Source organism: Stigmatopora nigra, chromosome 6, assembly GCF_051989575.1.
Source record: "Stigmatopora nigra isolate UIUO_SnigA chromosome 6, RoL_Snig_1.1, whole genome shotgun sequence".
Classification (NCBI taxonomy): domain Eukaryota; kingdom Metazoa; phylum Chordata; class Actinopteri; order Syngnathiformes; family Syngnathidae; genus Stigmatopora; species Stigmatopora nigra.
In genome coordinates, this window is record NC_135513.1 from 10887236 (window position 1) to 10903243 (window position 16008).

The following is a 16008-nucleotide window of genomic DNA, read 5'->3' on the forward strand; positions in this document are numbered from 1 at the left end:
ATAGAAAATAAGTTAACCATTTGAACAGGATTATGACAGAAATGCAAATGAGGTAAAAAGGGGGTGTAAACTTTTGCCATTCAGATAATTGCAAATCAGCCTCTACTCTGATCCAATCAGTGGCCATTCATGACAACCTCACACAAGCTGCAAGATGTCGGATTCAAGGTAATGTGTGCCAAAATAAAAGCATATGGTTCTTTGTATAATGCAACCCCCATTAAATCAATATAGACAACATCCCACAAATTGACCTAAAACTTTTAATTTAACTGTACTGTGCAGTTTTGTAACTGACGCCTATTCCCTGATTTCTCTCTCAGTTGTGAAACTTTGAGGAAAAGAAATCTAGATTTTTTTCTTTAGTTCAACTAATGTTTGAATGGAATTTGACTTCAAAAGTGAATCCCCTGACATTTATGTAACGTCAGCCCCTCTATCTGTGCAGACTGATGTATTTGGAGCGAGACAATACTACATCAAGCCAAGCCGGATTTGGTTTAACTTCAGTAAAACTTTCTCTTGCCTGAATTTTGCCATTGAGCTTTGTGCAAACCAAAAGGCTCATAACTCTCTTTTAATTATTAATGTAAAAATACGTTTGGCTTGTCTGTCTGGAACAATGAATTGTTGCCATTTCTAAAAATATTTTTTCTATTTTGAAGACCACTGGTGTCTAAGTGGTGGCCCGGGGGCCAAATCTGGCCGGCCGTGTCATTTTGTGCGGTCCGAGAAAGTAAATTATGAGTGCCGACTTTCTATTTTAGGATCAAATTAAAATGAAGAGTATAAATGTATATTATATTTCCTTATTTTCCATTTTTAAATCAATAATTGCAATTTTTCAAAAAGATTAATTAAGTATTTTCTGTTTTCCACTTTAATAATTGACACAATTTAAAAGATACAATTCTAATATTTCTTTGTCTTTCCTGTGTATTTATGTCACTCAAATATGAAGCTACTGATGAAATCCCATTTGAAACAAATCATAATAAATCACTCTTCTCATATTAAAAGTAAGCAAAGGTTGACGAAAGTTATCAGTCACGTTTTATATCCACCGACAGAATTGCGGCTCATGCACGTTGGTAATTTATATATGCACTCCACCCTGTTCTTTCATCATTCATGAAATGTTACCATTTTGGCACATCTGCATCCCCTTGAGTGAACATAACAAGTCAATTTTCAACCATACATTATACATTAGCCCTCAAAGGTCTCATTTAAAATGGCAGCCTTAAATGAAAGCAACATGCAATTTGTGGTTTAACGACTTTTCAATGTTCTTTTAGTGTCGTTATTTACCGGAAACATCGACCCATGTTTATATTCAAGTAGATTATCTCTTCTAATTTAGCTTAAAATGGAACTGTCAATCAAGATGGCAAATAAAAAAATGACTCCTGCCATCTTACAATATTAATAACGATAATTTTCGTACTTTTTTAAATAAAAGCAAATGTTTTGAATGTTTAAATGTTTTTTTGGTCCTCAATGTGGAGAATAATGAAAGGTTAACTTTAAGTAACGTGACAACCACTTAACTAATTATAACCAATTGAAACAAAATACTAAGTTTGCTTTCTAAAGTGTTCAAAATGCTCTATTTGCCTTATGTCTACTAAATAAACATCGTTCTTACATCAAGTACGGACTCCAACACATTTAGACCGTGTGATCATAAACAGATGCCGTTTTACAACCAGGCGCTAAAGGCTTGTCACACAGCAACTAATGGTAATATTAACATTTTAATGAGCCATCTGACTCAAGTAGTTGGTGTAAAAATAATGACTCACCTGAACATCATCCATTTGGACTCACTCACGTGAGGTATAGTATTTATTTAATTGTTCTTTTCGTGTAGAGGGAGATGTAGTAAGACCAGTTAAAAAAAAAAAAACAATAAACAGTCAATCCCTTAGATTAGGCTAAATTAAAATAATAATTTCATTCTTCCTCTACTAATCAACTATAAAAAACAAATCAAATATATATTTTTTGCTTGGTTTTGGTAACCTAAAACATCCTTTTTGAACCTCTCATTTGCAAATAAATTCTTAATTCAAAATGTTATTTGTTTACAATATTTTTATTTAAGAACAAAAGAGGAAAAACCCAAATTATTGATTAGTTTTTAACAAAAAACAGGTATATTTGTTTCATTTACTTATTCATTCTGATTTAGAAAATGGTAAACAACAGTAAACATTTTCAGTTTTCTGTAATGCTCAATCTTTCAATGAAGACTTTTGAAATTGTATAATAATATATATCATTTTAGGGCAAAACATGCAATCAAATGGATCCAATTTGAAGGCCTTGAATTTGCCATGTGCCTTAAACACTACGCTAACTGATCTAATACGTCAAATGATCCCATTTTCACGTATATTTCCTTGACAAAATGTATTTTTCTCTCATTTAAATGTTACTTTTTCCAGTCCAAGGAAGTCACTCATCAGCATTCAAATCACGTTCAATGCTTGGCTATCGATAAACATCTTAAAATTACCATACCAAAAAAAAGACATCAAGGGACACATTTATGACCACAAGATGGGAGTGTTGCATTTTTCAAAAAATGCAGCATAGTCCAACCAGCAGGAGGTTCCTGATCAATTCTCAGCATCACTCTCTCTCACACACACACTCTCACACACTCTCACACACACACTTATTGGGCGATCAATCAATACGTGGACAGGAAGCAGACGAGGAGGCTGACTGCGGTGGAAGGAAAGGAGGACGGGGACAAAAGGGAGGACAGGAAAAAGAGGACACGCGCTTTTGTTTTTTGTTTGCGTGTCATCATTTTGACGTCACATCTCAGGTTGGAGGAGGAGGAGGAAGAGGAGGAAGGAGGAGAAGGAGGAGAAGGAGGAGGAGGGATGCATGAGAGAGACAGCAGAAGAGAGGAAGAGCTCGTAGCATCTTGGAAGCATCCTCACATGGCCAAGACAGGATTCAACCTCATCGGGAATACATGACACAAAGCAATTGAGCAGGCCTTTTCTTTTTCCTTTTTTATTTATTTAGCATGCCAGTAGTTAATTATAGCAATTAAGCATCTACAACGTATGCATCAAGATGAGTGTGCCCATGCTGAAAATCGGCGCCGTGCTGAGCACCATGGCTATGGTCACCAATTGGATGTCCCAGACGTTACCCTCGCTGGTGGGACTCAACGGGACGGCCATCGGCGTCTCACCAGACGGAACGCATGAACGGATCGTCAGCGTATGTACTACTTGGTTTTATTACACAAATAATGATTTCCTATGTGATGTCAGGTGAAGTTGTTGTAGGATTAAGGATTAAAAAGTCCACATCTGATGGAAGATGACAGGTCCATGCATTAGTTACACCTTCAAGTGAGGTGGCTTTTTTTAAACATTTGGAATTGGTTCTTTTGTGCCATCAATGAGTGATTATGAATTCATTTTTTGTACGCAACTCAAGACCCCAAAATTTGCTAAGTGGCAGCAGGTACCTAAAAAAATAAAAACTTGCATTCCTTTAGGCGTTTTTGTGTTTGTTTTTGGCATTTACCTTCCATGTTCAGGTTGTGCTTAGGTTAATTTTGTGCATGATATTAGCTTTTTTTCTTATTAAGGTTCTACATATGTGTGTCCAGAATGTGCTTTTTATTCTATTGTGTTCTATGTGTGGAGGTATTTTAATCTTAAGGTGTTTTATCTGCATATTTTCCTATACAGATGTTGGATATGAAATTAAATTTGTAGTAGGACAGATTAATATCAAGATACACAGTTCGTAAGAGATGTGAAAGTGTAGGAAATTGCATTAGTATCATTTTTTTGACGTATGCGGGTCATAGTGTAATAAATCAACATCATTGAATGGCTGACCTTGATGAGCCATTTTAACTCGTAGCGTTCCTTTGACGTCCAAATGATTTTAATGTGGAGGCCCGGCTGTGAATGCTCACCTTTCAGTGCCATTGACAGAAGTCGAAGCATTGTCAACGATTCCCCGCCAGCCTCTCGTCGACAAAACAGTTTTGTATTCTAGTAGCGTTTATGGCAGCCAATGAGATCATTAAGGCAGGAGCTTCTTTAATGTTCAGCATTCAGATCCACACACTTATTTGTGCTACCGGATAATATTTTTTTCCCCATTGGAAGGCTCACGGACCCACGGGACAGCCGGCTATTAGTTACCGTAGCAACAACAAACCTTTCGCAACCCTGGAGTTGATGTCAACACATGCATTTGCACACACACAAATAAATGGAGATGTAAGATGCTGAGTGAGGCTCCGGGGAGATATTTATCAGTTTGGCAGCAACCTTTGTTGCTGTGTATGTATTCCAATTGGGATTGCTGACTGTAAACAGCCTAAAAAAAGCATGTAATGATTAAAACTTTGATAGGCCTCTGACCTTGTAGAAATAATGACTATATTTTTGTTCTCAGGCTCAAAGCTCAATTATTATTCTATCTTTATTTCCTGATTATTCTACCATTTATTTTGGAGTCGGGAGGGAGTAAATGAGGGGGGATTCTACAGACAAAAAGCTCTAGTTGGACGCCCAAAAGCAGGATGGCTACATTCCAACCAAATCTCTCGATCCGAGACGCGGGGGAGAGCTTCATTTAGCCAGAATTTCCCACTTGTGTGCGCCTGACTGCACAATTATGCAAAAAGCCCAAAGCGCAATGATTTATGAAGCAATCAAATGGAAGATCCTGTTGACTTTTTGAGTGGGTGTATGTGTGTATGCAGGGGTTGCATCCCGGTAGCGAAGAAGCTTGGCAAGTGTACAGCACCGCGTCCGACCCAGACGGACTATGTGTGTGTGCCGTGGTCGCTCCAGCCCGGAATCTCTGCAAAAGAGACCCCCGTAATCATCAGATTAGTCTACTTACTCAACAGGTAAGGCGTTGTATGCTTTTAGGTATTTGTTTGTTATTGTATTTGTTCATATTGTGTGATTTCGGGCTGTTTGTGTGTATAATATGATAGTGTGGGTGTAGGAGAATGTATGTTTTATGTTAGAATATGTGAGAGGAGATATGAAAGATCATAATCATGTATATATGCAAATGTCTGTGAGCGGTGGTGTAATGTGAATGTGTGCAAATTGGAATATGTGTGACTGTGAGTGTGTGAGATTGAGGGTGCTAACATATGTATGTGTGAGAACAAGTGATAGACAGTGAATGGGTAGAGGTGGTGTATGTGTGAGATAGAGAGCAAATGCTTGCATAAGCTTATGTGTGTGCTTGTTTGTGGCTTATGCCAATTGGCATTTATGCTTTGTTTTTTCTTTTTTTTACACCTGCTACTCTTTCATACATGGAAATACGTAATGAATGAGACCACTCGCAAAGCATTGCATGACCATTTGATAATACACAAACAGTCAGAATCTTTGTATTGTTTTCAAATGTCCCTCTGGGATAAATAAAAACATGAAATAAATTGAGTCATATACATAAAGAACACACAAAACCCACAAAAATATATTATATGCACACAAACACACATATGCCCACGCCCATATGTACTCATACTGGGAACTGTAACTCATGCTGGGAAGGAAGGAAGGGGACCAGTGGGGCATGCACATATAAACACAGCAGTGTCTTCATTTTAATTCATAAAAAAAATCTCCACAAATAGAGTTTATGTATGCATTTTAGTTTTTTTTTGCTGTTTCTGATGATGTGTGATTACAAGAGTGAGCTCAAGAGTTCCTGTGAAAAGTATACACTCAATAATTTAGCATAGCTGACATAAGTGACGCTCACTGTGTAGCCCTCTCAGGACATTCACATTCATTCCCAGAAAACCTGCTTATCCATATTGCACACACACTGTCACACTCTTCAAATGCACTGACAAGTACAATTCAATTCACGACGAGTAGATACAACCAAATGAGTTTTGAGATTTGATTTCGAACCAAAAAGTGTCAGTGGAAAGTGTTTATACGTTTCATTTGGTAACATTAGATTTAATTTGATCCTACAACAGAAAGTCAGCACTCATGATTTACTTTCCCGGGCCATACAAAATGATGCGGCGGGCCAGATTTAGCCCCCGGGCCGCCACTTTGACACATGTGCCTTATGGATTGCATCTGAAATGTGCAGCCAAGCAAGTTAGCTCTTTACCTTCCATTCACAATAAGGAAAAACTCACTATACAAGACAATAGAATAAAAAACATGCATTAGGTATTAAGTATTTAACCCAAAGAATTATTTGCATTGTTATATGTATGTTAGATGTATAATAGTCTAACCCTGGGTTTTAGGTACAGAATGTGAGTCAAAACATGGAGGGGGTCAATCTTCGGACCTCCAGGGACCTGCGACACTTCCGCGAGTCAGAACCGTTGTTGCGAGGCGTGGATGGACGTCTGCACTCCTACACCAGCAGTCCCCGGACTCTCACAGCCAAGAGTCTACAGGTATACACAATAACACATACACACACACACGTGCAGCTGCAGTGTGAACACATTGATTTCACGCATTGGGGATAGGGGAGGGGGAGGACATAAAGCAGCGTGCGGATGCTGTCGCTGTGCTGACACCTGCATCGCTGCACTAAATTGAAGATTGATAGCTCTGCATGGCAGGAAGAAAAACAACAAGAACCTGGTGATGAGCAATGTGAATTTGGATTATTAATGGTGGCATATGAAATCAAAGCAAGGGAAGCGCTAGTTGGCACTCTATTTAATTTTGTTTTTTGTTTTTTTGCAAAACACAATCATTTAGTACTGTCTAATTTGGCTCTTTAAACTCGAGTTTTGTTAACAATTTAAACCCATCTGCTACTGTTAAGATTATTTAGTTAAATATAGATTCTATGGCTTAGAATTTAATTTAAAAAGTTTTTGCATGGAAAGGCACATTTTTGCATAAAAATATGTCAAATTTTCACAAAAAGTTGAATGATACATTCATTTTTTTAAAGATTTTGAGTAATACTATAAAACGTATTAGGCTAGGCGAAGACTAAGATTGATTTCTGGCCTCAAAAACATGTTAAATTGTCAGCAATGTTTGATTTATGTTTATTGATTTGTCCAAGCCTGAAATCTGTCTTTGATTAAAAAAAAAGTGTGATAGGTACTTAGAAGATGATTGGAAAACATCATTCCCCCCCAAAATGCAAGAAAATCACGATAATTTGACATTCTAATCAAGAACTAACATCTTCACTTGTTGGCGGAGATCAAAATAGAAGAAGAAAATCAAAGAACAAGAATCAATATTCAGTGTAGAAAGCATGTGGTCTGACAGCTTGTCGAATTTCTCAAGCAGCATCTTGTGGGTTTTAGAGAAGGATTCTGGAATGATATAAAGAAAAAAAATGCGACTTGATTTTACTTGCTAATGCCTCCTCATCTTTTTCTAACTGTGCCCACAGCCAACCTTTTCTAATTCCTTCCTTTCATCCACAACTCCTGCTGAGAGAACACCCCCCCCCCCTCAAAACACCCCCCACCCCACCCTGTGTTACCAATTCCCACCACGGCCCTCCCACAATCCTTCTGAAAATAGCATGTGGTTATTGATTATTTAATTTGGTGAATATAAATACTGCATAGGCCAGCTGCATTGTCTGCTCAAGCCGTTAACTTGGCGAACATTTAATTGAATTTGTGATATTAGAAACCCCAAAGCCATAATTTTTTCATTTTTTCCTGACTTAACCAAAATTTCTTGTCAACTAAAAGCTATCACTAAAGCAATTTCAGCTCTAATTTATGTTTAAAATTAAAAATGAAACATATTAGAATAAAAAATGACAAAAAAATAATGAAAGGTTAGTAAAAAAATGATCGAGTAAAATGCGCATCACGTGTTGCTTCATTCATTTATTCATTTTCCCTTCCGTTTATCATCGCAAAGGCCGTGGGGGGTGCTGGAGCTTATCCCAGCTAACCCTGGGAGGTAGAAGAGGGACTCCCTGAATTAGTTGCCAGCTAATTGCAGGGCACAATGAAACAAACAACCATTCAGGCTCACCTGAGTGTGATAGTGACAATTTAGACTTTTGTACCAGCTTAGCATGTTTTTATATATATAGAGACATTTTTTTCATACATCTATTTAAGAGATAATTCCCAATCTTTGTGGTAAAGCCCAAAATCATTTGTAAAAGAACGAAAAGGTTCTGAATATCATCAGTAGTTTTTTTATCCGATGCAGAATACGACTGTGATGATCTGCATCATTTATCTGCAGGGAGATAAATGCAAATAATCCTCAACAATGGCGAGCGCAAAGAAAAGAGAGACCTGAATAACAAGTCCACCGAGACACCCCAACATCTTCAAGTTTCTCCATCCGAATCCACTTGGCCTCAATTCAGCCCTACTTAGAAAATCTGAGCAGCCAACTCAGTAGTCATGAAAAATAAAGCGCTTTTGTTGCACGACTCATAGCCTGAGTTCTACACAGCAAGAGTCCTCTGGGATTATCCTCTGCCAAGCAGATGGGACTTTTGGGGCTTTTTTTTTTCTTCTTATTCTCGCTTGGTGGTTCTTTCGCTAGAGACGAGATAGGGGATTAAAAGTGACGGAAGAGGGAATCAAATCAACATAAAACATCTAATCACAGCCAATTCTAAATTGAAGGAATCATTTGGGTCTTTTCAAGATAAAATGTTGTATGTTTGTTTAGATGTTTGAATGATGGTTTTGATGGAAAATCAAGTAGGACTTTGCAGAAATAATAAGGATGGAGCCTTGAAATGAATTGAGATTTGAATAGGCGTTTTGATACTAAGAGAATATTGTGCTCATCCTCCTTTAAAGTTTGATTTTAAACATTATTAGTGTAAATTAAGATCCATTTTGTAAAGGAAATTCAATTCAAGAGATAGTATTTTTTATAAAATTGTACTTTATATTTTATGTTGCATTACTTATGTACTTATGTTTTTCTCAGAAATGTGTTTTAAAATACTAAAAATTGATGGATAGATTGAATAAGTTGATATTTTTCAGAATATAAATGACTATATATTTTGTAATTCTTTTAAACCAGGCTCCAACAAAATCATAATACGTACCTATTATGGTTGAGGTAGTCCAAATTTGAAGTCATTTCTGTTCTAGATCCTCTTAGTCTTACTTTGTGCAATTTCTAGAATTCTAGCTTCGGAGTGTATTAGAAAAGAGGCTTTGAAAAATGTGAAGGCGGAAAATAGAAATGCTTTTTTTACTCCGCAGTAATCCTTCTACTGTTCAAGGAGCACTTGAATTGACATGATAAAACAAACCTCATCAATTGTAAGAAGATTATCCCCAACGTTTCATAGTCTTTTTTTTTCTTCCCATTGGTGATATCTACTCTAAAAAGAAAGACCAATCCCTCAAACCAACCAAAATCCTTCCCCCATCTACAGCCCTTTATGGAATAATTTGAAGAGCCCTAATCTAAACATTTCATCTTTTCACCCTAAAAGCCATTTAAGAATGTTTATCCAATTCATCTTTGTCAGGAACTCAAGGGTCAAGTGACTCAGCTTCAGCCGCTTCTGTCCACGGCCGATCAGTACCGGTCTGATGTTCAGACTCTGACCAGCCTGAGAGGTGAACTGCAGAACCTGTCCGTGGTCCTGACGGCTATCCAGGAGGAGATTGGAGCTTATGACTATGAGGAGCTTCAGAGAAGAGTGGTATTGCTGGAAACCAGACTGCACAGCTGCATGAACAAACTAGGTCATGTAGAAATTTACACTCAGCCATTACTAATTATGGTCATCCCCATGTATTCATATTACACTATATACAAATTGATCAGTTATATGAAGTTTTTCAGTACCTTTTATCTCAAGAACTTGTGTTTTTTTCACTTTTCTTGCGATGAACACGCTCTCAAAATTAAATGACATTGATTTAAAGACATTTTTTTATTTTTTTACATAGTTATAATAAGTATCACAGAATTGCTGGTATCCAAAGACATTTGGCAACAATTTTCACTTTCTTTTTAAATTTAGCTGTGTGATGTAGCCTTTTATTTGACATTTTTGTTACCTTAGCGATGGACAGTTGAAGGTCTTAAAGACTGTTGTAGCTCCGATCTTGAAATAAATCCTTTCGGGGAAGATTTTAAGGTAGAATTTCTTACAAAACCACTACCTCCCAGAAATGCGCTAATGTTTTTTTTTTTCTGAGTGTCTTGGAAAATGACAGGTGGAGTGTTTCAGAAATAGGGATGCCATTTTTGGAAGGGGGGGGACATAAGTGGGTTGAAAATAACTTGATTGTCTTGTTGTGTATGAAAGGTAAAACACCAGTCCATTGTGGCTTATAGTCTGAAAAATACTGTTTTCTTGTCATTTTAGAAGACTAAGAGTGATAGCCAGTTGTGAAAATACAGAACTTTTGCTGATTTATAACCATCAGAGAAGGAATTCATGATTTTTAAACTTTTGATTTTGTCAGTAAAGTCGTATTATTGGAGGTCAACACATACTATTTGCATAACAAAAAGACCTTTCAGCATTTTCTTTGCTCCTTATATGTTGATGACATTGCAATGCAATGCAACCTTGGAAAAACCCCATTGAATAAAATCAAATTATTGCATTTTTTGATGTATTGCACTCAAATAATCCCATGTATTTGTCTTCATTCTGCGAGCAGGTTGTGGTCGCTTGACAGCAGTCACTGGTCCCATCACCATCAGAGCGTCAGGGTCCCGATTTGGTTCCTGGATGACTGACGCCATGATTCCTAGCTCTGACAGCAGGGTGAGTATCACACCATATACTACCTGAATGTGTATCCATGCGTGGCCATATGTGGCTGACAAGTGAAGCGGCCGTTAAATGGGTGGTCACATGACAGCTGTGTTATGTGTGTAGGGATTTTTTCACTTTCAATCTGGAGTGCCTGACAATTTAAATCTAGGTTTTTCAAACTGTGGTTTGCGGGGTCGACCAGCCATAGCCTAGTGGTCCACAAAGTAATTTTTTTAAAGATATTTGAAGCGCGTGACAAAATGCTACAGAAACATCGGCGATATCAGAAGATAATGAACTAGGAACCTCTAAAAGAAGACATTACTCTTTTAGATTGTACTTGTGTGTGTATGTACACACATGCCCGCTGTATGGTGGTTGAGCACATAGAGGCGGTTGTCAAGGCAACTGTTCGGTCATTGAAAGGTGGGATTCATATCGCCGCAGTGACCCTTTCAGAGCGCTGCAGTAACATAATAGTGCCAACGTCCGTGTTTCATTCATTCAATCCTTTTCAGAAATGCTTATCCTCACAAGGGTCACCCAATAAGTAGCCAGCCATTCAAAGCGCACTTTGAGACAGATAAGCATTTACATGGAGATTCCTACCTAGGGTCAATTTAGAGTAATCAACTAGTTATTCATAAAGAAAGTGTCCCAATATTGTTGTGGTTGCCGTTCAGGTGTGGTCAATGGACGGCTTCTACAGGGGGCGCCGCGTTCTGGAGTACCGGACAATGGCCGACTTCATCAAGGGTCAGAACTTCGTACAACACCTGTTGCCGCACGCCTGGGCCGGCACGGGTCACGTAGTTTACAACGGTTCACTCTACTACAACAAGCACCAGAGCAACATCTTGGTACACCCACCACACTATTTTTGCTCATAAATGTATGGTTTTAACCATAAATGAATGCTTATTTGTGTGTTCTAGGTGCAGTACCACTTCCGTTCTCGTAGCGTGTTGTTGCAGCGTAGCCTCAGTGGCGCCGGCTACAACAATACTTTCCCGTATAGTTGGGGCGGATCCTCCGACATCGACCTAATGGCTGATGAGACCGGTCTGTGGGCCGTCTACACATCTATACCCAATGCCGGAAATATCGTGGTATGACCAAATTAAATTACATATCGCCCTGGGAAATAGGTCTGGATTTACCAATATAGAATGCGATCAAAGACCCTGTTGTCAGCTCAAATCTTGTCAAAATTGATAATATCTGCAAATATTAGATCTTGTCACCAAAAATAGTTGTATTAGACGCTGATATCAATACCAGTACATCACTACCCTGTTAATTGTTGATTTGCATCATAGTGATAATTAGGGGTGGAGTGATGTATCAATTAAGTAAGGAAAATCATCATATTGAAAAATAAATAAAAAGAAAAATAAGGTTTTCAATCAAATATTTAAACTGTATACGGAAAAAAAAACATTAAATTTACCTCAGTTAGGGGTAAATATGTGCATAAAATCGTAGTAAATCGAATTAAATGAACTTGCTATCGAATGGTAGTAGACTTTGTAATGCGTGTCCAAATAACCGCTATTTTATTGAAGTTAGCATTTGCATTTATGTTTTTAATCCTCACATTGTATTGCATTCTTCCTATTGTACTCAGGTAAGCCGCCTGTGCCCACGCTCACTAGACGTCCTTCGAACCTGGTCCACCGGCTTTCCTAAACGTAGCGCAGGCGAGGCCTTCATGATCTGTGGCGTCCTCTACGTGACCAATTCCCATCTGGCCGGCGCCAAGGTCCACTTTGCCTACAACACCAACACGTCCACTTACGAGTATACGGACGTGCCCTTTCATAACCTCTACTCACACATCAGCATGATGGACTACAACCCTCGAGAAAGAGCACTCTACACCTGGAACAATGGACATCAGGTGCTGTACAACGTCACACTCTTTCACGTCATACGTACAGACGGCTAATTTGCAGAGGAATACACCAACGTGATTAAGTTGGTCTGATTTGTGGTGGATGTGTTTGGTCCGCATGGTTTTGTTCCTGTAATAAATGTAAACAAACATGATGCCTCTCTTATACTTATTGGGTTCTTTCCTTTTATTTTCTTGGCTGTTTAATTATTAATCATGGCCAAGTGGGAAATGCTTTTTTTTCTCAATGGAATCTTGGCATTTGTACCAATTTTATCTTTTCATTAATTCATGTTCTCGTTTACCCCCCCTGGCTTTTTCGTGCCCTACCGGTCCGGTCATTCTGCTAAATAATGCAGTTTTATTAAAAAAAAAATAAAAGACCGCAGGAGCAATGGATGGTGTAACAAAAGGAAATTAAAGGGGAGGTGTGTGTCGTACTATCCACACAAAACAGCCTCTTATTTAATAGCCATGGGCAACTTTGTGTTAATATTTAACCATTGGAGAGGACCTCCTTGTTGAATCTATTTATAGCCTATGTGGCGAGCCAACAGCTAGTTAACCCTATACATATGGCCAAACATATTATGGTATTTGGAATATGAATTTTGAGCACTGTGATTTTTTTTCTTATGCCTGATGAAAACATGATATATCATATAAATATGATACAAATTAATGACAAACTATATTGAGATTTTTTTTTGGTCTTTTTGTTCTAATGGACCATTAAAGGCTCAGAGTTTAAAGAATTTTAATTTGCTGTCAATTATTTAGTGGTTTGGGCTTTAGGGGGTTATACACATGGGCACACACATTTGTATATTTTGTACACACACACACAAACTGGGGACAAAAGGGGAATTTATCCTTTTTTATACTGGAAAAAAACAATTTCCAAATACTACTACTACTACTGCTACTACTACTACTACTTCTACTACTACTACTGCTACTACTACTACTACTACTACTTCTAGTACTACTACTGCTACTACTACTACTACTTCTACTACTACTACTGCTACTACTACTCCTACTACTACTACTTCTACTACTACTACTGCTACTACTTCTACTACTACCACTACTTCTACTACTACTACTTGTACTACTTCTACTACTACTACTACTACTTCTGCTACTACTTCTACTACTACTTCTACTACTACTACTACTACTACTACTTCTCCTACTACTACTGCTACTACTTCTACTACTACTAATACTACTAATACTTCTACTACTACTACTACCACTGCTACTACTTCTACTGCTACTACTGCTACCACTTCTACTACTACTACTAAAACTAATACTAATACTACTACTAAAACTAATACTAATACTACTACTCCTATCATATTTACAGTTTGTATTCTCTCATTTGAGGAGTAATATTTAGTTACCATGAAGGAGAGAGATTTAATCCCTCACACAAAAGAAAAAAAACTGACTAACAGCATTTAAAACAGCCTTCAGCAACTTTGTTCTAAGAATCTAAACCAAAAAGATTAAGAAGCCCTGACTTACGCTGAGCAAGGAGGAGTTGCGTGGGTACACAATTAATGTGCGTGTCGTGTGAAAAGGCCTGAAACGTGTGGTTTTGTGTGTGTGTGCGTTTATAGATAGTTGCGCGTCTCTTCTGGACCAAACACTCATATCCTGTGTGCCCAACTGAGAAACAATCTGGCCACATGCAAGCATACCCACACATAAACAAAAACACACGTCCATTGCAACCAACGCTTGTGCTTGCACAATTTCTGCTCACAGTTTTATCTTTGGAGCAACAATATTTGGCAATTTGAGCACGTTTGTGTGTTGGGTCCTCTTTTCCTGTTTTTTCTTTCTTGTCACATCCTTTTATTTTACTTCCTGCCCTTTTGTTTCTTTGCTTTCCTGTCTAATCGTCTCTTGCCTCTTCTTTTCCTTCCCTCTCATCCTTGACTTTCTTTTCTCTGCCTTTCCCTTTCAACTACTTTTCATTTTTTCTATTTTGTTTCTTTTATCCTCATTTCTTTCCCCCCTCTTCCCTCTTTCCCCCACTCTTTTATTTCCAATTGAATCATAGTTTCTTATCCCATTCAACTTTGATTTTCTTCTTCTTTCTTCCAGCACTTTCCTTACTTTGGCTTTTCACCTCTCCTACTTTTGCATTCCTCTTATCATTCCTTCACTTTGATTCTTTTGATTTAATTTTCATCTTGTTTGCCTCCTTTCATTCCCTTTTTCTCGTATATTATCCCATTCCATCTCACGTAGAGATCATGGAGGGGAATAAGAGGGGAAGAGAAGAATCGTGTCTTCTATCGATCGGGGCAATCTTCCTCTGTTTGCCGGAAGAAGAAAAAAAAAACATCTTTGCGGTGAAGGACAAGATCAACTCGGATGGAGTGTGTGATGGAGAGAATGTTGGGATGGATGAGATTTAAAGAAGGAGAAGGAGAAGAAGAAGAAGAAGAAGCGCAAGACTGTTATCTAGTGGTTCAGACCAAGTACTGCAAAACAAGGTTGATAATAAACTTTGGACGTCAATCCATCATTAAGTTACAGTATGTTAATTCTCCAACTTTTCCACAGTACGCTTGGCCCTATGTATAATCTTCTAATTTATTATAGTACATCATTGACATAACTGTAAACCATACGCAATCCATGTAGATGATATCTCCTCTCCATCTATCCATCATGAATGCAAGCATGCCTTCATCCATTGACATCTTCATGAATTTTCTTCCCTCTTCCTGCGTCTCAATGAGTGTTATTTATTAGCTGTTGTTGTCACAATAGCAAGCGCAAGCTTTTTGTCCTCGATATAAACAAGAAACAAAGGGAGGAGGCGGGATTGATGGAGTCTCGTGTTACCGAGGCAACAAGGTCAAACACACAGGCATGGCAATGTAACTTGATGTCAATATGAAAGGCTGTTTATTGAAAACTTTGTCAGGTGGCATTACACTCTGTGGGCCTAGAAATGACACTCTAAATTGCCCTTAGGTATGGGTTGTCCATCTCCTTGTGCCGTACGATTGGCTGGCCACCGATTCAGGGTGTCCCCCGCCTTTTGTCAATGTTTAGTGATTGGAGCAGTGGCAATTGAAATGTCTGAGCTTTAATGTTATTCTTTTTGTTAGGACAGGGAAGTTTAACGAGGACTTGCAGACTTTTTTTAATAGTCTGTAGACAGTGAGTCAGATGCAATCTTGTTGGGAAGTAAACTGTCTTTGCTTCCACCATGCAATCGCTCATTCCCATGAGTTTTTTTTTCCAACATCATGTAAGCTGCTGCTTTAAGGTCAGCTCAGCTTCTGTGCTCCTCCCCTCTTGTACTCCTTTTTTTCCCTCCTCTCTCTCACAGAACA

General features: G+C 38.1%; 1 protein-coding gene across 2 annotated transcripts; it reads left to right on the forward strand.

Annotated features, from left to right (window-relative positions):
- Nucleotides 1-95: 95 nt before the first annotated feature.
- Nucleotides 96-13395, forward strand: LOC144197968 (noelin-2-like). Of its 2 annotated transcripts, none has more exons than XM_077718725.1 (8): nt 96-168; nt 4757-4906; nt 6293-6448; nt 9499-9718; nt 10649-10755; nt 11430-11606; nt 11682-11855; nt 12374-13395. In XM_077718725.1, the coding sequence occupies exons 1-8, from the start codon at nt 130-132 to the stop codon at nt 12692-12694; spliced, it is 1344 nt and encodes a 447-aa protein (XP_077574851.1). In that variant the 5' UTR covers nt 96-129; the 3' UTR covers nt 12695-13395. The 2 variants fall into 2 exon arrangements, with proteins under 2 accessions (XP_077574851.1, XP_077574850.1); XM_077718724.1 differs by lacking the exon at nt 96-168 and adding an exon at nt 2880-3246.
- Nucleotides 13396-16008: the final 2613 nt, after the last annotated feature.

Excerpts from the sequence above, each read along its gene's own strand:
- LOC144197968 (XM_077718724.1), top strand. The coding sequence starts at position 3,097 with ATGAGTGTGCCCATGCTGAAAATCGGCGCCGTGCTGAGCACCATGGCT. Across the intron at positions 10,756-11,429 it reads TTCCTAGCTCTGACAGCAGG|GTGTGGTCAATGGACGGCTT; the intron begins GTGAGTATCACA and ends GTTGCCGTTCAG. Across the intron at positions 11,856-12,373 it reads CCAATGCCGGAAATATCGTG|GTAAGCCGCCTGTGCCCACG; the intron begins GTATGACCAAAT and ends TATTGTACTCAG.